This window comes from Telmatherina bonti, assembly GCF_933228915.1.
Source record: "Telmatherina bonti genome assembly, chromosome: 10".
NCBI lineage: Eukaryota > Metazoa > Chordata > Actinopteri > Atheriniformes > Telmatherinidae > Telmatherina > Telmatherina bonti.
In genome coordinates this window covers 19,768,532-19,795,938 of record NC_136628.1, presented here as the reverse complement: position 1 = coordinate 19,795,938, position 27,407 = coordinate 19,768,532, and the positions used below count along the sequence as shown (strand labels likewise).

Sequence of the window (27,407 nt, the reverse complement as noted above, 5' to 3'; positions counted from 1 at the left end):
TTTAACAGTTTACCTTTAGGTGATTCTTATACTATTTAAAAAAGTATCCAAACTTGTTTCACACACAAAATAAAGTAAAATAACTCATTCCATTAAACTTCAGGCTAGGTGTTCTGTAGAAGTCCTTGTCTATATTTCTGTGCTTCGTTTAAGGGTTTACCATAAGACCAGAAGTCAGTTCATAACTCCACCAATTCAGACCATGAATGACATTTGATGACTCTTTTTCTAGATTTTTATTAAAGCTCAATGATTCAATAAATTTGCCACTCAACAGAAGCATGACATATGTCTGTCACTGAAACGGGGAAGAACAGAGCTCAACTTAATGATCCTGTATTCAGTCTTATTCTCTTCTGTACAGCAATGCAAAAACTCTTACGTGCTTTTGACACAGTGACACTTCCTTAATTTAATGTTTTTAGACCGTAGTTGGCTTTAGTTCATTTTATTTTGACAGTACAGTGGGCAGAGATAAACAAAGAGCCATGAGCCTGGACTCAGACACCAGATGACTGTTAAGAGGTGTCCTAAAACAGCAACATTTTCATCATGGTGGTCACATGTCACTGGACAGAGACCAACTATCAAAACACAACAAGCAAAACGAAGGTAGCAGCCAATATTAAGTAAATGAATTAGTGTGGGTTGAAAACTGCAAAGAAGATTAAGGACAGTCACATTGACCGGGGGAGTGTTATTCTCGAGCCCTTACATTCAGCTTAAATTGAGAGATCAATTTGTTAATTTTAAATCAACGTGTAAAGTATTCCAGATGGAAGGAGCAACATGTTTAAAAGCTCTTTTCTCAAATTCTTTTCTCACCAGTATAGCAGCCATTTATATTTATTTGTATTTATGACTACTTATTCCAATGAAGGGTTGAGGGTTGAAAGACGGTTAGAGCCTGCCAGCTGCAAGAGCGAAGAGACAGGTACACCCTGGACAGGTCACTGGTCCATCACATGTTCAACGCAGAAGCAATTCACTCATGCACACATTCTCCCAAGGTTCCAACCAGCAATACAGCCTCATGCAGACTGTGGTTTTCTTACTCAATATGATCAAATATGAAACATTGCTTCATTATTAAGGCTTGTCATTTACAAAATGTAAAAGCAAAATAAAATTATAAAAGAAAATAAATAAAAGTTGTCTAAAGTGTTGCTTTGAATGTTTCAGCAGCATTTGGAGAGTCATTGTCCCGTTTCCTTTGATAAAGGATAGTGTGCTACAGGATGTATGATAAAGGCAGCAGTGAAGCCCTTTTCCTTCACATTTACAGAGTCTTATCAGGCAGTACAAATCAACGGAGCCACTAATATGCTTTTAGGTGGTGTCCCTCAGGTAGGAGCCTCCCAAGAGAGAGAGGGGAAAAAAAAGAATAAAGAATGAAGAAAAAAGTTTCCAAACCAAATTCTTATAGTGCAGACTTGCAGATTTAACAGGCTTGGCAGTGGACTCCTGTGATATGTGACATGCGTGTACAGTACACAAATGCTTTTATCTTTTTACACAGCTGTCTGGATGATTAGCTTTATCTCTGAGGTCTTTGTGTACAACATGACAGTGATTAGTACAGTAGCATATAACTAAGTGGCAGTGTCAGATTTTGATGTCTGTTGTTACATAAAGGTGCCCCCTCCACTGTTGACAAGCTGAAATAGTTTAACCCAGAGTGTACAAATTTAAGGGGAAAACAAAGCTATATCACCTGTCTACTTATTACATATCATTTACTGAATGAATCTTTATTTATTGCCTTGAATGAACAATAGTATCTGGGGTTATTGTAATCTCAGCTCATACTGTAACTGGAGTAAGCAAGTACAGAAAAAATAATTAATAGATTAATATGATCAAATAACTCTGATTACATTTAGTTATTTCAACCCCTCTATTTCAATTACCAAGTTTGATTATTCAGTCATTCACTGCTTTCATTTAAGATAAAGAACAGTAACTTTTCTCTGAAACAAGATTGCAAATCTGATTTTCCTTTAAATTCTTGTCCTTTTATCTTTCTCTTCAGGTTGATTTACAGACATGGATTTACCCACAAATCTCTGTGCTCAGCTCATCATTTTTGACCTTGGTTCCAATGTCTTTGTGATCTTAATGTAGACCTTTAGTCAATTGAGTTGATGAGCTCTAAGCTATACTTAACAGGCCAATCCTTTATAGTTTGTAAGTCACCGTTCTCATGAGATTAACACAGCATGGCTCCTCCATCATATCTCTATAAGCAGACTTCTGTCAGCCTTTTATCCTTTACATTCAGTTAAGTTTATCTGAACTTTCTCTGGTGAACCCTGTTGACAATATGACATGTTAAGGTTGTTCAAAAGAAGTAAATACATATAGTATTTACGTTTAAACGTGGCACAATGCTGCAAAAACTCAACATTCCTTGACGAGGATGATACAAAGTACAGACATGGACACTGCTAATTCAGTACATTTATTTTGACCTTTTATTTGTGTATTAGGTGGTCTTCTATGTGTACAGTCACATGCATGGTTGGAATCTGTCTCTTTCCTTTTCACTTCTTTACTAATAAAACCCAACCTGTAGTCAAGTGTTATATATTATTTTCCAAAGAATGGAGGCTACATCTCGAAGAGGATGTTGATTTTAAAAAAAAAAAAAAAAAAACAAAAAAAAACAAAAACGTTCCTGATAGTTTTCATAACAGTTTACTGCAGTACTGCCTCTTCAAACAAACATGGCACTCCAAACTGCTTTCCTCACTTTTTCATTATTTGCTCCTCATGAAATAAAAGCCTGCGAGGAACTAATATTTCAGTAATATAACACAGAACCACCACTTCATTTCAGCTGTTCAAATAAAAAGAAAAGAGATGAAAATAGCTATTTAGGCCTACTAAGTGTTTGTCACTTGGTTTACACAGTAAATAATACTAGGGTTTTCTGACAACTTACATGATACACATAATGTATTCCTTTCTCAAGGAAATGCTTATCAACAATATGTACAAGGCTATTTAGAAGTTCCAGTGGCCCAAGATGACCCCTTTAGAGTCTCTTTTTGTTATTTAGCTATCTTTGGTTCTGTGTGGATCACAAAGTGAGAGATGCAGTTCAAAAGCCAGTTGCTGAAAATTAATTAAACTGTTTCGTCCCTGCATGTTGTCCTTCTTGCCCCGTCACTGCACAGCACTCGTCTGAGGTTTCAGTAGGTTAAACAGCCACATTAGCCAGTCTCGGGTCTGAGTCCTGCTCGTAACGGTAATGGTAGACCTCCATCTGATCTCGACAAGCCTCTCGGATGTTGTTGAGCCAACGCTTGATGCCTCCTCGGTTGAGATACAGCACCATGAGAAAAACCACTCCAATCAGGGCGAGCACAATACCGAGGAACACATATGAAACCGCCTCCAGGTTCTCGTTTAAGCAATCCACGTCCTCTCCGCGAAGCTTTTCCACGGGGACTCCCCTCTTGGCCTCCGGCTCGCTGCACAGGAGGTGCCCGGCATCTGGGCACTGGGATGAGTTCTTCAACCAGTAAAAAAACGGCTCCAGGTCACAGTTGCACCGAAACGGATTTAAATACAAGTAGACGCGTATGCGTTTATGCTGGTATAAACTGGTTATGTTTTCCCTGTCAATGTTCTCCAGAGAGTTATTTGTCAGCACCAAGGCATGGAGGTTGTAGATATCTAATCTCTCCAGGGGGATAGACTTCAGCTTGTTTCCTGCTAACTCTAATCTGTGGAGTTTGCGCAAACTTTGTGCGTTGAGGGCATTTGAGAGCTGTGCCGTGGCGGAAGGCAAAATAGAGTGATTTAGGTAAAGAGAGCGCAGCTCTGGTAATCCGTGGAAAGCCCTGGCTGAGATAGACTCCAACTGATTGTGGCTCAGATCCAGCACATGTAACTGGGGGAGTCCCAAGAAAGCATACGGTTCAATTGTCTGGATCCCGTTGTAGGACAGTGATAGCGTTATCATTTCCAATTCCGTGCCGTTGGTACTGAACGCACCACGAGGTAAAGTTGAGATGTTTCTGCCTTTTAGTATCAAAGTAGTCGTCCAGTCCGGTATTTCTCTCGGTAGCTCCGTTTTCTCCTCATCAGGTAGGCAGGTCACCGTACCAGAGTCGTTGGCACAGATGCATGAAAACGGGCAAGCGTCATCCGTCCACACGGGGGACACCAACAAACACACAACTGCGGTGCAATACAAGTACCACTGGCTCCAAATACCAAAAACACACTTTGAATAGTCGGCATTGTAAAAAATCCGCATCTTTTTTCCCCTCCTTTTTGACTTAGAGCAGAAATATTTTGAGTGGTGTTAAGGGGCGGGGAGGGGTAAAAAAAAAAGGTGACTGATTACGATCCTGTCACAGACATGTGAAGTCAAATTAGTCCAGCGTCGCTTTGTGTGACCAAGAATAGAAAAAACACTCTATCCATTGTCACCTCAGTCTCGACGTGTCGGTCCGGACGAGAAAGGAGTTGTCTTCAGGGTCTTTACGCATTGGGACGGTGGACCTCGTGCGGAAGCGCCGATCTGCGCTCCCTCACTGGTATTTTTGACACCTGTCACAGAGGGAGAGAGAGAGAGAGAAAGGCAGAGAGGGAGAGAGGGAGAGAGAGCGAGAGAGAGAGAGAGAGAGAGAGATCTAAGTACTTCCAAGTATTTGTGATCGATTATTTTTCTTTTAAAAGGAACTTGCAGGGAAGAAATCATATTATAATCTGAAAATTACATTCGTTGCCTTCATTAGTATTGTGCTAATCGACTCCTTCCATATCAACTAACGAATTAACTTTATTATGAAACTATTAACAACTCAACATTATAGTGGAGTGTAAAGGCTTTATTAATCATTATTGTATGATAACATAATTCCAAACTATTTTATATGGTAACTATACAGAGTGGAGCAGTGGAGCCATGTTTAATTGGCCCTGGTCAGTTATTTCCCATCAATTTTCCAAAGGAAAAAAAAGTGAGCGTTTCTTTCTACATCTACATTGAGGAGTTGGCAAACAAATGAATAGGTCTGATTAAATAAGCTGCTTCAGAATCAGAGCTTTGCATTGCCTTCTGATGCTGGACTACCACACGACTTAGTTGTCTATTTGTCTCATTTCTCACTCTAAAACAGGGAGCCTGGAAATCTTTGTTTTACATTTAAGCCTGTAATTAATCAGGGTAACGGTTTTATACTCCAATTAAACAAACAAAATTGGCTGGACACTTGAAACTTGAAACCACGAGGGCATGGAATACAGTATTGCCAAGGGTACAATTAACTAACAAAAAAAGGAAAAAAATTGGAAGAAGATCACACACAAAATAAATAACTAAATAACTAAATAAAAAGACAAAAGTGCTGTTCTGCAAGAATAAAAGATGCTCAATGAAAGAGGAAGCGTTTCAGCACCATGGACAGCAGCACCACAGGGCAACAGTCTGGTTCAGTGTTTCAGTCGTTCTCAAACTGGGGGTTGGGACCCTCATGTGTGTCAGTGTGCATGTGTATATGCATGTACATACATCTGTATGTTCTGGCATAAACTTTAATTCTTCAGTTTTTAATTTGTGAAGCACTTTGTGCTGCATTTAGTCGTATAAAACAATAGTTTGAACTTTAACTCCATTGATTTGTGCCCATAAAAGACCAAGAATAAAGAAAAAGGCAGAGACTGACAATGACTTTTTAAATCTGTGGTTTCAAGTGTGCAGAAATGCTTCACATCATCTGGACATAAACTTGTGGTATAGTAGTGTAGAGTTTTATATTGCAAACAATATTCTCATAACAAACCAAATGATGCCATGAAGGGATTGGAACAGATTAAAAATAGTGGGATGACTTTTTTCATCTAACTTTTAGCTCATGTATTTTTAAAGTTGCTATCTGTTCATTAAAGACATTTTGCAATCATGTTTAAAGCCTGTCCATCATGACTAAACAAACATAGTCATAGCTGGGGTGCAAATATAGATATTGGTTTAGACAAAAAGGGAGAAACTGAGAGAAACAAGGCACAGAAAGAGATTGATAGTGTTCTCCCTGCTGGTGCGTCTGATAAGCACAAGGGCCCATATTAACGTCAGTATTTATTCCTGCGGACAAACAAGGACATCTGCTCAGTCATCCTCTTCTCCTCTCTTCACCTCTCTGCTTGCTTCATAGATGTGTGCTCTATCTTCCTATGCAGAGAGCTGATTTAATGGGAGCTGCTTTTTGCAGGCTGCTGCTCATATTGTGAGGGTGCCCTCCTTAGGGCCTTCAATTTGACAGTGAACCTCGCAATTGATTTAGTCAAGGCTGCCCATCAGTATCTCCTGAGTACACTCATAGTGTGTGTGTGTTTGTGTATATTTGCATGTGCAGTAAACAGTTGGAATACTGGGTATACAGTATAGTGTTTTGCAGAGAAATAGCTGTAGTAGCACGCTCCTAGCACCTCTCTATCTGACTTTTTCACTATATATGAATAAATATAGGTAGTGACAACAGTGTAGAATCTGTATGTATCAGAAAGATGGAGACACAAAGACAAAGTTCAGAAACAGCTGAAATAGAAGATAAATAACACAGAAGGTGCATAAGAACATGCTTTAAAACAAACTCTATTTGAACAATGTGAGGGATGTGTTGCCAGGGATGAAAAAGGTCACAGGCTTCAAGGAGAGAAGAGCTCAAACTGGTGGCTGTCTGGACAGAGCCAATGAGCTGAACGTATTTTCCCATCATTTTTCATTTCAAATCATTCAGCATTCTTCTATCTGCTTCCAGCACCACAGACCTCATACCCCTCCCTGAACCCACATTTTCACTATTGTACACCTCCACAGCATAATCCTGCATCTCAAATCATTGTCACACCAACATCTCCCCTACTTCCAGACACATTAAGACTTCTTTTTCTTCCTCTCCAGCATGTTTATCTCCAGCAGTCAGATGAAGAGGCAGCTCGAGAGAAGGTGGAACCAAAGCTGGTGGTCTGGATAGTGTCAACCTTAGAGTCGGGAAGCCCTGTGTAAAAGATCTATGTGGGATTTTACTGCTTCTTTTAAATCTCAGCCTGAATCATGGCAAAATGCCAGCGCTGTTCCTGTTTATTTAAAATCTCATCCATGTGCCACAAAAAAAAAAAACTCCAGACCTGCTTCACATCCCACATCTAAAAAGTTCTTTTAACCCTAACCTATCGGCAGATATACTCAGATGACGGACTGACTTTGTGGCGAGAAAGTGTGGCAGTGTGGGAAAATTACCTAATGTTGAATGCAAACAAGAAAAAGGAGATAACTGTGGATTTTAAAAGTAGTAAGGATAAACTAGTTAAATATTTTTCTTTATTGGGAGAAGGAGTGAAGGTGGAAGACTACTGATACCTGCATATTCATAGACAATAGATTTGTCAGGAAATGCAACATTAAGGCTGTCTACAAGAAGGGACATACTGTAGAAAGTGAAAGTTTCAGTGCTTGCAGCAGAATGGTGTCTATCTTTTAAGAGTCTGAATGTAATTTGCTTTTAAGCCATCTGTTGATGCAGCAAACTCCGTCAGTGAGTCAGTTAATCAAAGTAACTGAAAAAAAAAAAAATGATGAAGAAAGTTGGTTTTGCGCTGTGGACTTCTGATGCACAAGAAGTTATTTTGCAACTCAAAATAACAGACAACTCAGCAAAACTTCTACATAACTTAATATTTAATTAATAAAATATTGGACTAATTTTATTTAGACTTCAGCTCTATTGCAACGAAAAAACATACATGAAGCCTTTTCTGCCCAATGCAGAAGCCTATTTGAAATGATTGGAGAAAGGACCCAAAAGCAGCACAAGAGATCTGGGCAGGTTAACAGTCTTTATTTTAGCCACTTGGTGAGGTTCGGTGCTGGAGTTGAACTCTGGTTCCCAATGAGCAGAGCAGAGCAACTTTCCTCTGGGCTGACAGAGTAGCCACCTAGCACAACAAGGTGAGTGAAGATCCACAACTCACGGTTGGGGGTCCTCCAGGACAGAAACCCAGTAACCACTGGGGAGCAGGCTCCAAGGGCAAGGCAGGAAGCGGAAGTCCGGGACGGATCAGGTCGGGGACGGATCAGGTCGGTAACGGGCAGGCAATTGTGGTCGGAGTGCTGGAAGGTCAGGCATGAGAGCAATGACAATCTGGCAGTGAGTGAATGGTGGAGGTTGCATATATGCGCAGGCTGAACTGATGGGGATTGTGAACAGGTGGCAGAGGCAGGTGAGAGCAGTGAACTGATTAGGGGTGTGGTAAGCAGCAATGTTTGAGGAAGCAAGGCTGATTGTGACACTATTAATTGTTTATGATTAATGGGTATTAAATTTTGTTTGTTATTTTGTTTGTTATTGAAATATTTGTTTGGTTCCATTAAGTTGCAAATAGATCTCAAAGGTCTGTAAGCCTTGGTGCAATGTTGTTAGGGTTTGGGTTATTAGAACACAACATTTATAATACAGTGTTTGTATATTCACATAATCACTACAGTCTGCTGCAGTACTCTGATTCTAGTTTTCCCCCCATCCCTGCTGTGTCATTCATTGACCTTGTTTTTGACCAGCCAGCCTCATGCTTCTATCATCCCTCTTCTAGCTACTACATGGTTGACACATGCTGGGCTCACTCACAGTAAATAAAACAGAATCCAATATATCCCAGGTTAAGGACAGACGCACACATCACCTACAGACTGTCGCATAAGTCTTCCTGAGTTCTTTCATGGTTCAACATAGTGTCTCTGATGACTGTAGAATGTACATATGTATTTCAATACAATATTTACATGGGCATAATTTAATATATGTCATGATTTCTGCTGGCAGCAGTGGGTTGTGGGTGTGGTTTTCTTTGCAGGGGAGTGTCTGTTCCAGCAGCTTGCTGTTACAGCTGAGAATTGTTTCCTCATCACCTGCTCAGCATTTAAGCTCTGATTTTATCACACACTTCTGCTGATTCGTCGTTGGGCTTAGTGTGGTAAAGTGGTTTTGAATAAGTAGTTCTCAAGTTTATTCTCCTCTGTTTGTTGATGCGAAACTAACTTATTGAAACTCTGTTCAGAAGTTGCCTGCCTGCCATGCTGCTTCCAAACTGTCTGGACACCTGCACAATCAATTTATCTAGTCAAATCTTTTGGATTTTTCAACATCTCATCTGCTTTTTGGTTCTCACAGCTTCATCTATGACAATATAATGTTTGAAGTGATATGTTATTTTTATACGTTTTTATGTATACTATACTTTGATGTTTTATTACACATAGTCATCATAGTCTTAATATACTATGATATTTTATGAAACCTGCGATGGACATAAAAGGCTCCAATTTCCCCGCGACCCTTAATTGAACGAAATGATTCAGATATTGAATGTATGAATTTCATGACACATGCTATAATTAGATTTAAGACAAATAGTATACATTGATATTTTATGATACATAGCATACTTTGATGTTTTTGACATGTACTATACTTTGATGTTAATGACACATACTATACTATGATAATATATGACACATACAATATTTTCAATTTGCTGTTTTATGGTGCAGTATACTATGACATGTTATGACACATAATATACTTTGACAATTTGTGACTCATAGTACACCATGACATTTTTTGACATACTAAACTATGACATATAATGACATATACTAAACTTTCATGTTTTAAGACACAATATACTTTAATGTTTAATGACACATACTATAAGTAAATGTTTTGACACTGTATACTGTGACATTGATATACTTCAATTGACTGTATGTCATAAAACTACAAAGTATAGCAGGTTTCATAAAACATCGAAGAGTAGTTTGTGTTATAAAACATCAAAAACTTCTATGTGTCATAAAACATTAAAGTGTAGTATGTCATAAAACATAAAAGTATAGCATGTCATAAAACATTATAGTATATGTCATGAAACATCAAAGAATAGTATGTGTCATAAAATATCAAAGGAGATTGTGTCATAAAGGATCTAAGTATAGCATGTCATAAAACATCAACGTATAGCAGGTTTCATAAAACATCGAAGAGTAGTTTGTGTCAAAAAACATCAAAATCTTCTATGTGTAAAAAAAAAATCAAAGTGTAGTATGTGATAAAACATCAACGTATAGCATGTCATAAAACATTACAGTATAGTATATGTCATGAAACATCAAAGAATAGTATTTGTCATAAAAGTATACTGTGTCATAAAACAAAGTCTTCTATGTGTCATAAAACATGAAAGTCTATTATGTGTCATAAAACATCAGTGTAGTATATCTCCTGACACCCTTACTCAATTGTCTTGGTGACGTCAAGGCCTGGTTAGCTCAAAACCTTTTGAAATTAAATGAGGAAAAGACAGATCCTGCTGTTGGGAAACTCCCCTGTTGACTTGGGACCGCTTCAAAATTTTGTGCATCCCAAGGTCACTATGGACGGTGATTTTAAGCTTGATAAACAGGTTAATGCCATTTTAAAATCAAATTTTAATCACCTTCATCTTTTATCAAAAGTGAGAACTTTTTTATCTTTTCATGTTCTGGAACAAGTTGTGCACGCTTTTATTTCTTCTCGACTGGACTACTGCAATGGTCTCTATGCAGGTATTGGCCAACACGCACTTTCACTGTTGCACTTAGTCCAGAATTCTGCTGCATGACTTTTAACTGGTACCACAAAACATGAACACATCACGCCAATTTTAGCTTCTCTCCACTGGCTGCCTGTACATTTTAGAATTGATTTTAAGATCTTATTGTTTGTTTTTAAAGCTTTAAATGGACTGGCCCCTCGATACATTACAGAATGCCTCCAAATTTACACCCTAGCTCGCACCTTGAGTTCTCAGGGCCAGTCCCAGCTTGTGGTGCCTAAGACGAGACTTAAGATTAGAGGGGACAGGGCATTCTCAGTAGTCGGTCCGAGACTTTGGAATGCTCTGCCCCTCCATGTCCGAGCTGCCTCCACAATGGAGTGCTTTAAGTCTCGTCTAAAGGCCCACTTTTATTCTTTGGCTTTTAACACTGTGTGAGTTGTGTGGTCCTCTGTGTCTTTTATTTGTTTTATTGTTCTTTTTAATTATTTTATTGGGTATTTAAATATTTTCAATTGTTTTACCTGTTTTTATTATTTTAATGACATTAATATTTCATGTTATTTTATATTGTGATATTCAACTTTGTGTAGCACTTTGGCAACATTCTGTTTTTAAAATGTGCTTCATAAGTAAAGTAGATTGGATTGGATTGTCATCATACATCAAAGTATGTAATGTGTCATAAAACTTCACATTATATTTTGTCATAACACATCCAAGGTTAACATGTCATAAAACATTAAAATGTAGCACGTGGAATAAAAAAATCACAGTATGTCATGTCATAAAACATCAAAGTCTACCGTGTGTAATAAAACATTAAAGTGTTGCATGAGATAAAACATGTAAGTGTTGTATAAGATAAAACATCAAAGTATAGCATGTGTCATAAAGCATTACAGTATAGTATGTGAATAAACATGAAAGTCTACTCTGACATAAAAGTGTAGAATGTCATCAAACATGAAAGTATAGAATGTGTAATAAAATTTCAAATTTTAGTAGGTTTCATAAAACATCAAAGTGTAGTATGAGTCTTAAACTTTTAAATTATGTCATAAAGCATCAAAGTATAGCATGTGTCATAACACATCAAAGTATATAATGCCATAAAACATCAAAGTATAGCATGTGTAATAAAACATCAAAGTGTAGCATGTCATAAAAAATCAAGATCTGCTATGTGTCAAAAACCATCAAGGTATAGCATGTCTCTTGAAATACCAAAGTGTAGTATGTTATAAGAAACATCAAAGTCTAGTATGTTATTAAACAAAGTCTATGTGGCATAAAACACCAAAGTATACATGAAAGTAACTCATGTGTCATAAAAGTGTAGTATGTGTCATAAAACATCAAAGTATAGAATGTTCCAAAAACATCAAAGTCTACTGTGTGTCATCAGACAACAAAGTATAGAATGTCTCATAAAACATCAAAAGTTTTCAAGTATAGTTTGTCATAAAAGATCAAACTATACTTGGTATCATAAATCATCAAAGTATATTCTGTCAGAAAAGATCAAAGTATAGTATGTCCTATTACATTAAAGTATAGCATCTCATTAAACCTCAAATAGTATAGTGTGTGTCATAAAACATTACAGTACAGTATGTCATCAAACATGAAAGTATAGAATGTGTCATAAAACATCAAAGTATAGCATGTGTCGTAAAAAGATCATAGTATATGTCATAAAACATCCAAGTTTAGCATGTCTCATAAAACATTAGAGTCAACAATATGTAATAAAACATCAAACTACGGTATGTGTTCTAAAACATAAATGCATATTGTGTCATAAAACATCAAGGTCTACTATATGTCATAAAACAACAACGTCTACCTTGTGTCATAAAAGGTAAAAGTATAGAAGTCGTCATAACATTTCTTAGTATATCATTTCATGAAACATTTAAGTGCAGTATGTCATCATACATCAACGTATGGAATGTGTCATAAATCTTCAAAGTATAGTATGTCAATAAACATCAAAGTATAGTATGTCATAAAACATTAAAATCTACTATGTGACTTTAGACATCCAAGTTAAATATGTCATAAAACATTAAAATCTACTATGTGACTTAAGACATCCAAGTTAAATATGTCATAAAACATTAAAAAGGATTGAATTTTTCATAAAACATGGCATGTTATAAATCAATCAAACTATGCTTGGTATCATTTAACATTAAAGTATATTGTTTCATAAAACATCAAAGTGTAGTTTGTCATACAAAATCAAAGTATTACGTGTCATAAAATATTACCTTATAGTATGTCATTAAACATAAGAGCCTACTATGTGTCAAAAAATCAAAGTGTAGTATATCACAAAACATCAAAGTATAGAATGTGTTATAAAACTTCAAATATTGAATGAGTCATAAAACATTAAAATCTCCCATGTGTAATAAAACATCATATTATATTTTGTCATAACACATTAAAAGTTAGCATGTCATAAAACATGAAGTGTAGTATGTCATATAAAATCAAAGTATAGATTGTGTTATAAAACAATTCATGTTTTAAAACTTGAAAGTATAGCAGGTTTCATAAAACACCGAAGAGTAGTTTGTGTCACAAAACATCAAAATCTTCTAAGTGTCATAAAACATAAAAGTATAGTATATGCCATGAAACATCAAAGAATAGTATGTGTCAAACATCAATGTATAGCATGTGTAATAAAACATCAAAGTGTTGTATGTGATAAAGCATTAAACTATAGAATGTCTCATAAAACATCAAAGTGTAGCATGTCATTAAACATCAAAGTAAACTTGGTGTCATAAAACATCAAAGTGTGTTGTGTCATAGAACATCAAAGTATAGCAGGTTTTATAAAACATCGATGAGTAGTTTGTGTCATAAAACATTAAAATCTTATGTGTCATAAAAAAATTCCAAGTTTAGTATGTGATAAAACATCAACGTATAGTATGTCATTACACATTAAAATATAGTATATGTCGTGAAACATCAAAGAATAGTATTTGTCAAAAAACATCCAAGTGTATTGTGTCACAAAACATCAAATTCTACTATGTCATCAACACCAAAATGTAGTATGTCAGAAAATATTACAGTATAGTATGTCATAAAACATGAATGCCTACTATGTGTCAAAAAACATCAGTGTAGTATGTCATCAAACATGAAAATATAGAATGTGTCATAAATCTTTAAATTGCAATATGTGATAAAACTTCAAGGCATAGCAGGTTTCATTAAACATCAAGGTCTAATATATCAAAGTATAGTATGTGTCGAAAAATTTTAAAGTATGTCATAAAGCATCAAAGTATAGCATGTGCCATAAAACATCAAAGTATATTGTTGTCATAAAACATCAGACTATACTTGGTGTCATAAAGTATCAAAGTATTTGTGTCATAAAACATCAGTGTAGTATATCATACAGCATCAAAGAATAGCATGTGCCATAAATAATCATATATCGTCGTAAAGCCAATCAGTAATACAGATGAAGGGTATGAGATGAGGAGGTGCCAATCCGAGCCAGGTGATGCTAGTGGAGGTTGTCCATGCTGTGTGAGAGGAATTATCAGAGGAAAGTGGTGGCAGCTGTAACACTCCCCCACTGAAGATACAAAACATTGTTTTGTAAATATACAAATGTTCACAAGAAAAAGAACAATACTCATGACCTGGACAGGGCATCGGCGAAGACATTTTCTGAACCTTTTTTGTGTTGAATGTCGAGATGGTAGTTTTGTATTAACAAAGCCCACTGCATAAGACGCTGGTTACAGTTATACATCCATGATAAGAAAACTATAGGATTGTGATCAGTGTACACAACAATTGGCGAAGGGCTTGACCCGAGGTACACTTCAAAGAGCTGCAGAGCCAGAAATAAGGCTAAGGTTTCCTGTTCAATGGTTGAGTATTTGAGTTGATGTCTGTTAAACTTCCTTGAGAAGTAACAGACAGGATGTTGTATACTTTGAGCTTTTTCCTGCAATAAAACATGGATTTCAAGAATAAAAGGACAGAATAGGTCTGGAGCAGCTAGTACAGGCGCATGACACAAAAAGGCCTTGGTGATGGCAAATGCTTGCTGGCATGGCTCAGTCCACTGAAAAGTTTTTTTGGGGGCTAAGAAGATCAGTGAGGGGTTTCACAACAGATGAAAAGTTGTGACAAAAGCTGCAGTAGTATCCAACCATGTCTAAAACCACCGAAGCTCACGTCTGGTGGCAGGGGCTGGATACTCCAAAATAGCATTGATTTTGCTTTCAAGAGGACACACTTGTCCCTGACCAATCTGTCTTCCAAGGTATGTAACAGTAGCCTGAGCAAACTCACATTTGGCCAAGTTCAAGGTGAGGGAAGCCTGTGCTAAACAATCAAACACATCTCTTAGAGATTGTAAATGAGCAGACCATGTGTCACTGAACACACAGTCATCCAAGTATGCTGAACAGTTAGGCAGACCAGAAAGCACTTTGTTAACCAACTTCTGAAAGGTTGCAGGTGCATTGCACATTCCAAAAGCCATAACTGTGTATTGCAAGAAATGGTCAGGGGTCACAAAAGCAGATATCTTAGAGGCACGATCCGTTAAAGGAACCTGCCAATATCCTTTCAGTACGTCTAGTTTGCTGACGTATGTGGCAGCACCAATACTGTCTACACAATCATCGACTCTAGGGAGGGGAAAGGAATCCATGATTGTGATAGAATTAACTTTCCTATAGTCTGTGATGAATCGAGGGGTGTCATCAGGTTTTTCTTCAACCAAACAAAGAGAACTCCTCAGACTGTGACTAGGTTTAGCTAAACCATTCTGTAGCAAGTATCCCGTTTCTTGCTTCATAAGAGCACGTTTCAAGGGATTTGCTCGGTACGGGCGTTGTTTTATCGGTTTGGAGTGTTGTACATCAATATCATGGGTCAAAACAGTGGTAGGCGTTGGTACATCTCCAAAAAGACATAAAAAGTAATTTATTAAAAGGGTCAGATCACTTTGTTGTTCCTGAGTTAAATGACTAAGTGAGCTAGGGAAGGAGTCTAGCCTCTTAGAGTTTGGAAGACATGCCGTTAAACAACAGGTTTTTTGACATGTTCAGGCCGTCGTCTGTATCACCCTTTTCAGGCATTTCCAGTACAGGTACTATGGCAGCAGAGGCTTGCTTCTCAAGATCAGGGGTTGGTCTCCGATGGTACATCTTTAACATGTTTACATGGCATATATGAGACTTGCGTCATCGGTTTGGCGTTCTAATTACATAATTGCAATCTCTTATGCGTTCCAAAACCTCAAACGGTCCTTCATATTTGGTTGATAATGCAGAGCCTACCACAGGTAGAAGCACAAGAACTTCATCCCCGATGTGGAATTCCCTGACAGCAGCTGTCCGGTCATGTATCTGCTTCATCTTAGTTTGAGATGAAGTCAGATGTTCCCTGGCCAATGCGTTGGCTCGACTTAAACGGGCATGGAAATCCTTGACATATTTACTCACCGCAACTTTCAGACTCTCTGGTAGCAAAAACTGTTCTTTTAATGCTCGAAGAGGGCCACAAGGTGTGTGCCCACAGACAAGCTCTGCAGGACTAAAACCGAGGGATTCCTGTACTGCCTCGCGAACAGCGAATACAGCGAAGGGAACACCTTCATCCCAGCTGTCCTTGGTTTCCAGACTACTTTTTTAGCATAGTTTTCAGAGTTTGGTGCCATCTTTCTAAAGTTCCTTGGAACTCTGGATGATATGTGCTAGAACTAACATGTCTTATACCTAGTGTTCTGCACACTTGGTTGAAGAACTTTGACAGAAAATTTGTTCCTTGATCAGTCTGTATTATTTTTGGAAGTCCGAATGTTGAGAAGAGCAGCATTAGGGCCTTTATTATGGACCTTGTGGTGATCTTAGGCAAAGGAATGGCTTCTGGAAAACGTGTGGTTGCACACATGATAGTTAGAAGGAACTGATGTCCACTCCTAGTTTGCGGCAAGGGCCCTACACAGTCAACAATAACCTTATCAAAAGGCTGTTCCAAAACTGGAATAGGACACAAGGGGGCAGGGGATATGGGCTGATTTGGTTTACCCACAAGCTGACAAACATGGCAACTACAGCAATATTTGGCAACATCACCTTTCATTCCAGGCCAAAAGAAATGCCGCAGTAACAACTGATAAATTTTTGTGATTCCCAGGTGTCCGGTCCATTTGCTTCCATGAGCTAGTGACAAGATTTTATGTCTGTATTGAGCCGACACCACAATCTGATTTACTGCACTCCACCCTGTCAAGCCACTATGAGGAGGGGACCATTTACGCAAAAGAACACCATTCTCAATTAAATACACTGGTGATTCTTTTTCAGTTTGTTCAGTACTTCGTACATTATCAAAACACTTTTGCAGCGTCGGATCAGCCTTCTGAGAAAGGGACAAATGCTCACGTGTTAATGGCAGAGGGTCGGGTGAAGGATTTTCTGAAACATCCTGTCCCGGCAGACTAGAGCTCTCTTCAATTTTGGTGGGAGGATTGTCTTCTCCAGAGAAGGGAAACAGGACTGAGTCAGAAATTTCAACGTCAGTGTTTTTACTGGCCTGTGTCCGAGTGCTTACGCAAGCAGGGTACAGTTTGGAGTCATGAGAAGGATCTGTGGGGATGACAGCTGAAGGTTCATCCACCACCTCTAGAGTTGGTACCAGTAATCCATCTGCTACATCATTACCCATTAGCATTGTTACACCTTTATGGGCAAACTAGAGCAGACAGCGAGCGGAAAGAAACCATTAACAAGCTCAGACTTAATGCATACACGGTGAACTGGTCTCAGGACATAACTCATCCCAACACCTTGTAAAACAGAGTTGTATCCGCAGGATGAGGTGTTTGAAAATGGTAAAGTAGTAGCGAGAATGAGAGACTGTGAACCACCAGTGTCTCTTAGTATACGGATGGGTGTATGGTCATCTGGATTACCAGTCAATGACACATAACCCTCAAAAACAAATGGCGAAAAACAGGAATCAAGTGAATCCGTTTCAGGGCAACCATAACCCAGTGTCTCTACAGTTGGTCCGAGTTTTAACCAAATCAACTCCCTTGGGTTGTTGTGATTTTGTGTGTTTTTTTACGCTTAAGGGCCAAGCAGTCTGCGATGACATGTCCAGGTTTATGGCAATAAAAACATTCTCTGTTTTCAGTACCACTAGATGTCTTGACAGTGGTAACGTGTTACAGGGTTAGTACGAGTTTTCTCATGAATAGAAAACGACGTGTTGTGTGTCAGTACAAATTCATCTGCTAAAAGAGCAGCTGAAGGAAGAGTGGAGACTTTTTTCTCATTTAAATACAGGACCACACGATCAGGAATGCATTTCTTAAATTCTTAGACCAAAACTAATTCTCTTAAGGACTCATACTCCATGCTTTTGGATGCTACACACCATTTGCCAAAGAGAATGCTTTTTTCTCTGGCAAATCCAACATAAGTTTGTCCAGCAGATTTTCTCTGAAGGTGAAATTTTTGTCTGTACGCTTCAGGAACCAATTTCTATGCTTGCATAACAGTAGCATTGACTTTGTCATAGTCCAGGCTATCCTTTAAAAGAAGTGCTGCTACTACCTCTTGTGCTTTACGAGACAGCTTGCACTGTAACAACAGGGGCCAAATATCCCGTGGCCAAAACAGAGCATTAGCGATGCGCTCAAATGCTGAAAAATAGGAATCAACCTCAGATTCCCTGAATGCCGGTACCAGAGTAATGCACTTACTTACATCAAAGGCAGTGGATACAGAAGGCCCAATGGTGGAGCTTCCACTAGAGATAGATGGTGCCTTAGCTTGTGCTTTCAGCTCCAGCTGACGCAGTTTTACCTGTGGATCTGCCTCGATTTGAAGTTTCCAGAGGTCAAACTCGAATTGGGCCTGCCAAGCCTGCTGTTTTTATTGTGCCTCCATCTCAAGTCGTGCCAGGCACAATTTCAGTCGAGCCCCACCTTGGGCATTCGAACTGCCTGGAGAGAGTGGATCAAACCGAGGGAGGATAACCGGTGTTCTACCCAAGCAGTCTCCACTATGCACATTATCCTCCACAGCATCAGCAATAGGAGGCATTACTTCCTCCTTGGGGTCACCCTCCACAGGGGTACCCTCACAAGGTACTGCAGTTACAGGAACAGGCACAAACACCTCCATCGCGACCAACTGCTCCACCAGACCAGCCTTGATGTTGCTCTGAGTAGCCTGCTTTGGGATATGAAGCTGATAGTGGTCTGCAATCTGTAGTAAATCAGATTTACGGCATCTGTCCAGCACCACCAGCTACCCAAATAACAAAACCAACCAAAACTACACAAAAGTCAACAGCAAGATGCACAAAAGGCTTAACGTTTCCACACAAAACAGCAACCAGTCTGAGAGGGCAAGCTGTATCCAGCTGCCACGGAATGAAGAAGTTGCAGCTCTTTTATACTGGAGTGGAGATGTGTTGAATCTTGATTGGTTCTGAGGGCAGCCAATAAACAATACGGATGAAGGGGGTGAGATGAGGAGGTGCCAATCCGAGCCAGGTGATGCTAGTGAAGGTTGTCCATGCTGTGTGAAAGGAATTATCAGAGGAAAGTGGTGGCAGCTGTAACAACATCAGACTATACTTGGTGTTATAAAATATCGAAGTATTTGTGTCATAAAACATCTAAGTGTAGGATGTCATAAAGCATCAATGTCATAAAGCATGTGTCATGAAACATCAATGTCAGGATCCAGTTCCTGAGTGCCTCGTCTGCCCCTCTCTTGTATGCAATCTCCTCCTCCCAGCTTCATAATTGCCTCATATGTTTCACCTGGGTTTTCTCTCCCTTGTGGGTATTTAGGTGCCTGACTGTTTCTGTTTCTTTGCCAGATCGTTTTGTGTCCTTACCTCACCTTTTCTCAGGCCTTTTCTCTGATTTTTTTCTCCAGAGTCCTTGTTTTGTCATGAACCTTGGGTTTCTTTATTATTAAAGAACTATTGGAGCTAATTTCCTGTCCAGCGTGTGTCCACCTCCAGACCTGACACCACAATCTGGCCAAACATGGACACAGCGGACATGGCTTCAGTCCAGTCGACCCTAGTCTCCCAGGGGCAGCAGATTTGCCTTCAGGAAGAGCAGCTAAGTTGATTGATTAACATGTCGAATCGCCATGAGCAACAGCTTGCTTCAGTCGGTGCCGAGATTCATTCCCTGGCCCAGCAGATTGGTCATCTCCAGCCAGCGTCCCCACATCCAGCCGTCCAACACCCAGAGGTAGGTCCGTCCTCACCAGAACCCGCACCTGTTCCGATTCCAGTCCATCCCGCTGCCAGATTCATTCAGCTGGCTCAGCCTGAGAGGTTCTCCGGGGACTCTGGAGACTGTCGGGCCTTCCTCACTCAATGTGATCTTCACTTTGAACTCCAGGCGGAGCACTACTCTTCGGACCGAGCCTAAATTGCCTACATCATCACTCACTTGTGTGGACGAGCCGAGGCCTGGGCCACAGCTGAGTGGCAGCGCAAGTCTCCAGTCTGTGACTCCCTCAACACTTTCATCATGGCTTTTACTCAGATTTTCCAGCATACCAAGCCTGGAAGGGAGGCTGCCAGGGCCCTGGTTAACCTGAAACAAGGAGGACGTAGAGCTGTTGACTACGACATTGAATTTAGGACCATAGCCACAAATAGTGGCTGGAACGACACAGCTCAAACCGTTGCCTATATTAGTGGTCTCTCGGACCCCATAAAGGACCAACTGGCCCCCCTTGAGTTGTCAGACACTCTTGATAGCCTGATTGCACTCACCATTAAGATAGACAACAGACTGTTTGATGGACAGCAGGAGCGACGTAGGACTCCACCCTCCCGTGCCTCCTCAAAGAGCACGGGTTGGAGATCCTCCTGACGTGTCGTCTAAACATCTCTTCTCCAACCTCCACAGACCACCAGGCACCTCTGTCGGGGTCAGAGGAACACATGCAGCTGGGTCAGAGCTGCCTTTCCCCAGATGAGCGGGAGCGCTGGATCTCATCAGGTGAGTGTCTCTACTGTGGTCGGAGGGGTCACTTCATCAGAGACTGCCTGGTGCGCCCAAAAGAGCCAGCTCGTCAATGACAGTGGGACATTTGCCGAGCAGACTTCCAGCCCCCACTACCTCATGCTCCTGCCTAACCCTTGATTCCCAAATTGTTGTTGGGGGGGTTTCCTTCTCTGTTTCTGCGCTCATTGACTCCGGTTCTGAACAAAGCCTGCTGGACCACGATTTGGTCAAATGGTCAGGCATCAAACTGGAGGCATTAAATCACCCCTTTGCAGTCACCTCCCTAATGGTCGGATAGTTTCTACCATTAAATTTCGCCCTGAGCCTGTTCATGTTGTTGTTTCTGGTAACCACCATGAGCACAACCGGTTGTTTTTCCTCCCCCCAACATCCTTTTGTGTTTGGCCACCCCTGGTTATCCCAGCACAACCCTGTCATTGACTGGAGCTCTGGTCTTGTTGTTGGGTGGAGTGACCACTGTCACGCCACCTGCCTCCAGTCCGCCCAGCCTCCTGTTGGGGTCCCATCCGGCTCAGTGGAGACGCCGCCCTCTCCTGACCTGTCCGGAGTTCCTCCGGAGTATCATGATTTGGCTGAGGTATTTAATAAGATTAAGGCTCTATCTCTACCACCTCACAGACCGTATGACTGTGCCATCAACCTTCTGCCTGGGTCCTCTCTGCCCAAAGAGGACAGCCTGTCTAAACCTGAGGCCATGGAGCAGTACATTTTGGACTCCCTCAGTTCTGGTATTATCCGGCCCTCCACTTCTCCAGCAGGGGCAGGCTTCTTCTTTGTGGAGAAAAAGGATAAGATTCTCCGCCCTTGCATAGACTATCGTGCACTTAATGAAATCACAATTAAGAACAAGTACCCTCTGCCTTTGATGAACTCTGCTTTTGAAGTCCTACAGGAAGCCCGGATTTTCACTAAGTTGGATCTATGCAGCGCCTATCACCTTGTACGCATCCGTGTAGGGGATGAATGGAAGACCGCCTTCAACACACCCCTTGGACACTTTGAGTATTTAGTAATGCCTTTTGGTTTGACTGTGTTTCAGTGTTTAGTCAATGATGTCCTCAGAGACTTTCTCCACCACTTTGTGTTCGTCTATTTGGATGATATTTTGATTTTCTCCCCCAGTCCGGCCGAACATAGCTGGCAGGTTCGGCTGGTCCTGCTTCGGCTCCTGGAGAACCGCTTGTTTGTGAAGGCTGGGAAATGTAACTTTCACACTAATTCTGTGTCCTCCCTTGGTTTTGTGGTGGTGGGTGGGGAGTTGAGACCAGACCCCGACAAAGTAAAGGCTGTACTGGAATGGCCCACCCCCTCCAACCGCAAACAGCTTCAATGTTTTCTTGGCTTTGCTAATTTTCTTTGTCATTTCATCTGTAACTATAGTTCTGTTGTTTTTCCCTTAACTACTCTCACTTCGCCTTCTGTCACTTTCCATTGGTCAGCTGGTGCCACTTTTGAATGGCTTAAGACTCTGTTTACCTCTGCGCCTGTCCTGATTCAGCCTGACCCTTCCTGCCAGTTCATTGTTGAGGTTGATGCATCTGAGTCTGGAGTTGGCGCTGTCCTTTCCCAGTTCTCTGACGGTAAACTCCCCCCCTGTGCCTTCTTCTCTAGGTGGTTGCTGCCAGCTGAACAGAGCTATGATGTGGGTAATAGAGAGCTCCTGGCCATTAAACTGGCTTTGGAGGAATGGAGGCACTGGCTGGAGGGGGCAGAACACCCTTTCGTGGTCTGGACCGATCATAAGAATTTAGCCTACATCCGGACGGCTAAACAGCTGAACTCAAGGCAGGCATGATGAGCTCTTTTCTTTGATCAGTTTCGTTTCACAATCTCCTATCGCCCTGGCTCCAGGAATGGTAAACCAGACACCCTATCCCGGCAATTTGAGGCAGCTGAGACCTCCAGAGTACCTACAACCATTGTCCCACCTTCCAGTGTGGCGGGCGCCCTCTACTGGCACCTTCTGGAGGACATAAAGACGGCTCAGGTACAAAATACCTGGGCCAGCAAGTAAACAGTTTGTTCCCCAGTCTTTCCAGTCTCAGCTCCTTCAATGGGCCCATGCTTCCCACCTTACCTGCCACCCAGGGATCCGACGAACAGCTTCCTTCCTCCGCCATCACTTCTGGTGGCCTAGCCTGGCCAAAGATAACCAGGACTTTGTAGCTGCCTGCCCCGTCTGTGCCCGAAGCAAGTCAAGCAACCAGCCTCCTGCAGGCCAGTTGCAGCCACTCCACGTTCCAGGTCGCCCTTGGTCCCAACTATTGTAGACCGGTTTTCGAAGGCTGCACACTTTGTAGCACTCCGTGGGTTCCCCACAGCTGCTGAGACAGCTAGGCTCCTGGTCAAACATGTCTTCCGCCTCCATGGCATCCCTGCTAACATAGTCTCTGACCGGGGACCCCAGTTTGTTTCTCAGCTTTGGAAGTCCTTCTGCCTTTCCTCTGGATACCACCCGCAAACCAATGGGCAGACGGAGCAGACGAACCAAGCCTTGGAGGCTGCACTCCGCTGTATCAGCTCAAACCTCATGTGACCAGTCCTCTGCAGTCCTCAGTTACTTCACCCCCTTCTCCACGCGTCTTTAATGGTGAACCGGTCTATACCGTCCGCCACCGCCTGGATGTCCGTCGGTGAGGCAGAGGATGCCAGTACCTTGTGGACTGGCAGGGCTACAGCCCAGAGGAGAGATCATGGGTGCCCACCTCTCAGATCCTTGAACAATCCCTTGTCAGAGATTTCTAACGCCGTCACCCTGACAAGAGGAGTTGTGCACCCAGGGGCACTCCTTGAAGGGGGACATATTGCCTCATATGTTTCACTGGGGTTTTCTCTCCCTTGTGGGTATTTAGGTGCCTGACTGTTTCTGTTTCTTTGCCAGATCGTTTTGTGTCCTTACCTTGCAATCTAGGCCTTCTCTCTGATTTTTTTTTCTCCAGAGTCCCTGTTTTGTCCTGAACCTTGTGTTTCTTTATTATTAAAGAACTGTTGGAGCTAATTTCCTGTCCAGCCTGTGTGTCCACCTCCAGACCTGACAATCAAAGTGTAGTATGGCATACAACATCAAAGTATAGCATGTGTCATGAAAAATTACAGTATAGTATGTTATGAAACATGAAAACCTACTATGTGTCATAAAACACCAAAGTGTAGTGTGTCATCAAATATAAAAGTATAGAATGGGTCATAAATCTTTAATCGCAATATGTGATAAAACTTCAAAGCGTAGCAGGTTTTATAAAACATCAAATTCAAATATGTGACATAATATATCAAAGTATAGTATGTGTCGAAAAATTTTAAAGAGTCATAAAGCATCAAAGTATAGCATGTGCCATAAAACATCAAAGGATATCGTTGTCATAAAACATCAGACTATACTTGGTGTCATAAAATATCAAAGTGTAGTATATCATAAAGCATCAAAGAATAGCATGTGTCATTAAAAATAAAAATGTAGTATGTCATCGAACATGAAAGTATAGAATGTGTCAATCTTCAAATTACAATATGTGATAAAACTTCAAAATATAGCAGGTTTCATAAAACATCAAAGTCTAGTATGTGTCATAATATATCAAAGTATAGTATGTGTCAAAAAATTTTAAAAATGTCATCAAGCATCAAAGTATATCGTGTCATAAAACATCTAAATGTAGTATGTCATAAAACATCAAAGTATAGCATGTTATAAAAGATCAAACCATACTTTGTTTCATAAAACATCAAAGTATATTGTATCATCCAACATCAAAGTATATTGTGTCATAAAACATCAAACTATACTTGGTGTCCTAAAACAAAGTATATTGTGTAATAAAATATCAAAATGTAGTATGTCATAAAAGATCAAAGTATGGCATGTCATAAAAGATCAAACTATACTTGGTGTCATGAAAAATCAAAGTATATTGTTTCATAAAACATCACAATATAGCATGTCATAAAACATCAAAGTATAGCATGAAAGTATAGAATGTGTAGTATGTCACATACAAATATCAAAGTATTTGCATCATAAAACATCAAAGTGTAGTATATCATAAATATATCATAAAGCATCATAGAATAGCATGTGTCATAAAAAATCACAGTATAGTATGTCAGAAAACATAAAAACGCATACTCTGTGTCATAAAACATCAAAGTGTAATATGTCATCAAACATGAAAGTACAGAATGTGTCATAAATCTTCAAAATGCAATATGTTAGAAAACTTCTAAATATAGCAGTTTTCATAAAACATCAAAGTCTACTTTGTGTCATAATATATCAAAGTATAGTATGTGTCAAAAATTTTTAAAAATGTCATCAAGCATCAAAGTATATCGTGTCATAAAACATCTAAATGTAGTATGTCATAAAACATCAAAGTATAGCATGTTATAAAAGATCAAACCATACTTTGTTTCATAAAACATCAAAGTATATTGTATCATCCAACATCAAAGTATATTGTGTCATAAAACATCAAACTATACTTGGTGTCCTAAAACAAAGTATATTGTGTAATAAAATATCAAAATGTAGTATGTCATAAAAGATCAAAGTATGGCATGTCATAAAAGATCAAACTATACTTGGTGTCATGAAAAATCAAAGTATATTGTTTCATAAAACATCACAATATAGCATGTCATAAAACATCAAAGTATAGCATGAAAGTATAGAATGTGTAGTATGTCACATACAAATATCAAAGTATTTGCATCATAAAACATCAAAGTGTAGTATATCATAAATATATCATAAAGCATCATAGAATAGCATGTGTCATAAAAAATCACAGTATAGTATGTCAGAAAACATAAAAACGCATACTCTGTGTCATAAAACATCAAAGTGTAATATGTCATCAAACATGAAAGTACAGAATGTGTCATAAATCTTCAAAATGCAATATGTTAGAAAACTTCTAAATATAGCAGTTTTCATAAAACATCAAAGTCTACTTTGTGTCATAATATATCAAAGTATAGTATGTGTCAAAATTTTTTTACATATTTCATAAAGCATCAAAGTATAGCATGCGCCATAAACCTTCAAAGTATATCGTTGTCATAAAACATCAGACTATACTTGGTGTCATAAAATATCAAAGTATTTGTGTCATAAAACATCAAAGTGTAGTATATCATAAAGCATCAAAGAATAGTATGTGTCATGAAACATCAGTGTAGTATGTCATACAATATCAAAGTATAGCATGTGTCATAAAAAATTACAGTATAGTTTCATGAAACATGAAAGCCTACTATATTTCATAAAACATCAAAGTACATCATTTTCATAAAACATCAGACTATACTAGGTGTCATAAAATATCAAAGTATTTGTGTCATAAAACATCAAAGTGTGGTATATAATACAACATCAAAGTATAGCATGTGTCATAAAAAATTACAGTATAGTATGTCATGAACAATGAAAGCCTACTATGTGTCATAAAACATCAAAGTGTAGTATGTCATCAAACATGAAAGTTTAGAATGTGTCATAAATCTTCAAATTGCAATATGTGATAAAACTTCAAAATATAGCAGGTTTCATAAAACATCAAAGTTTAGTATGTGTCATAATATATCAAAGTATAGTATGTGCCATAAAACATCAAAGGATATCGTTGTCATAAAAACATCAGACTATACTTGGTGTCATAAAATATCAAAGTATTTGTGTCATAAAACATCAAAGTGTAGTATATCATAAAGCATCAAAGAATAGCATGTGTCATGAAACATCAAAGTGTAGTATGTGATCAAACATGAACGTATAGAATGTGTCATAAATCTTCAAATTGCAATATGAAATAAAACTTAAAAATATAGCGTGCTTCATAAAACATCAAAGACTCGTATGTTTCATAATATATCAAAGTCTAGTATGTGTCAAAATTTTAAAAATGTCATCAAGCATCAAAGTATATTGTGTCATAAAACATCTAAATGTAGTATGTCATAAAACATCAAAGTATAGCATGTTATAAAAGATCAAACTATACTTGGTTTCATAAAACATCAAAGTATATTGTATTATAAAACATCAAAGTATACTTGGTGTCATAAAACATCAAAGTGTAGTATGTCATACAACATGAAAGTATAGCATGTGTCATGAATCTTCAAAATGCAATATGTGACGAAACTTTAAACTATAGTAGGTTTCACAAAACATCAAAGTCTACTATGTATCATAATATATCAAAGTATAGTATGTGGCAAAAAATTTGAAAGTATGTCAGAAAACATCAAGGTATTTTGTGTCGTAAAACATCAAAATATAGTAATTCATAAAACAAAAGTATAGCATGTCATAAAAGATCAAACTGTACTTGGTGTCATGAAACATCAAAGTATATTGTATCATAAAACATCAACGTATATTGTGTCAAAAAACATCAAAATATAGTCATTCATAAAACATCAAAATATGGCATGTCATAAAAGATCAAAGTATAGTATGAAAGTATAGGATGTGTGGTATGTCACATACTACAAATATCAAAGTATTTGTGTCATAAAACATTAAAGTGTAGTATATCATAAATATCATATAAAGTATCATGGTGTCATAAAACATCAAAGTGTAGTATGTCATACAGTACCAAAGTATTGCATGTGTCATAAAACATTACAGTATAGTATGTCATAAAACATAAAAACGCGTACTATGTGTCATATAATATCAAAGTGTAGTATGTCATCAAACATGAAAGCATAGAATGTG

General features: G+C 39.0%; 1 protein-coding gene across 1 annotated transcript; it reads right to left on the bottom strand.

Moving 5' to 3' along the window:
- Positions 1 to 3,202: 3,202 nt before the first annotated feature.
- On the bottom strand, positions 3,203 to 4,270 carry tpbgl (trophoblast glycoprotein like; the record flags this gene model as incomplete). Its single annotated transcript, XM_079247710.1, has 1 exon — positions 3,203 to 4,270. The coding sequence occupies exon 1, from the start codon at positions 4,265 to 4,267 to the stop codon at positions 3,203 to 3,205; it is 1,065 nt and encodes a 354-aa protein (XP_079103836.1). The 5' UTR covers positions 4,268 to 4,270.
- Between the last annotated feature and the right edge of the window lie 23,137 nt (positions 4,271 to 27,407).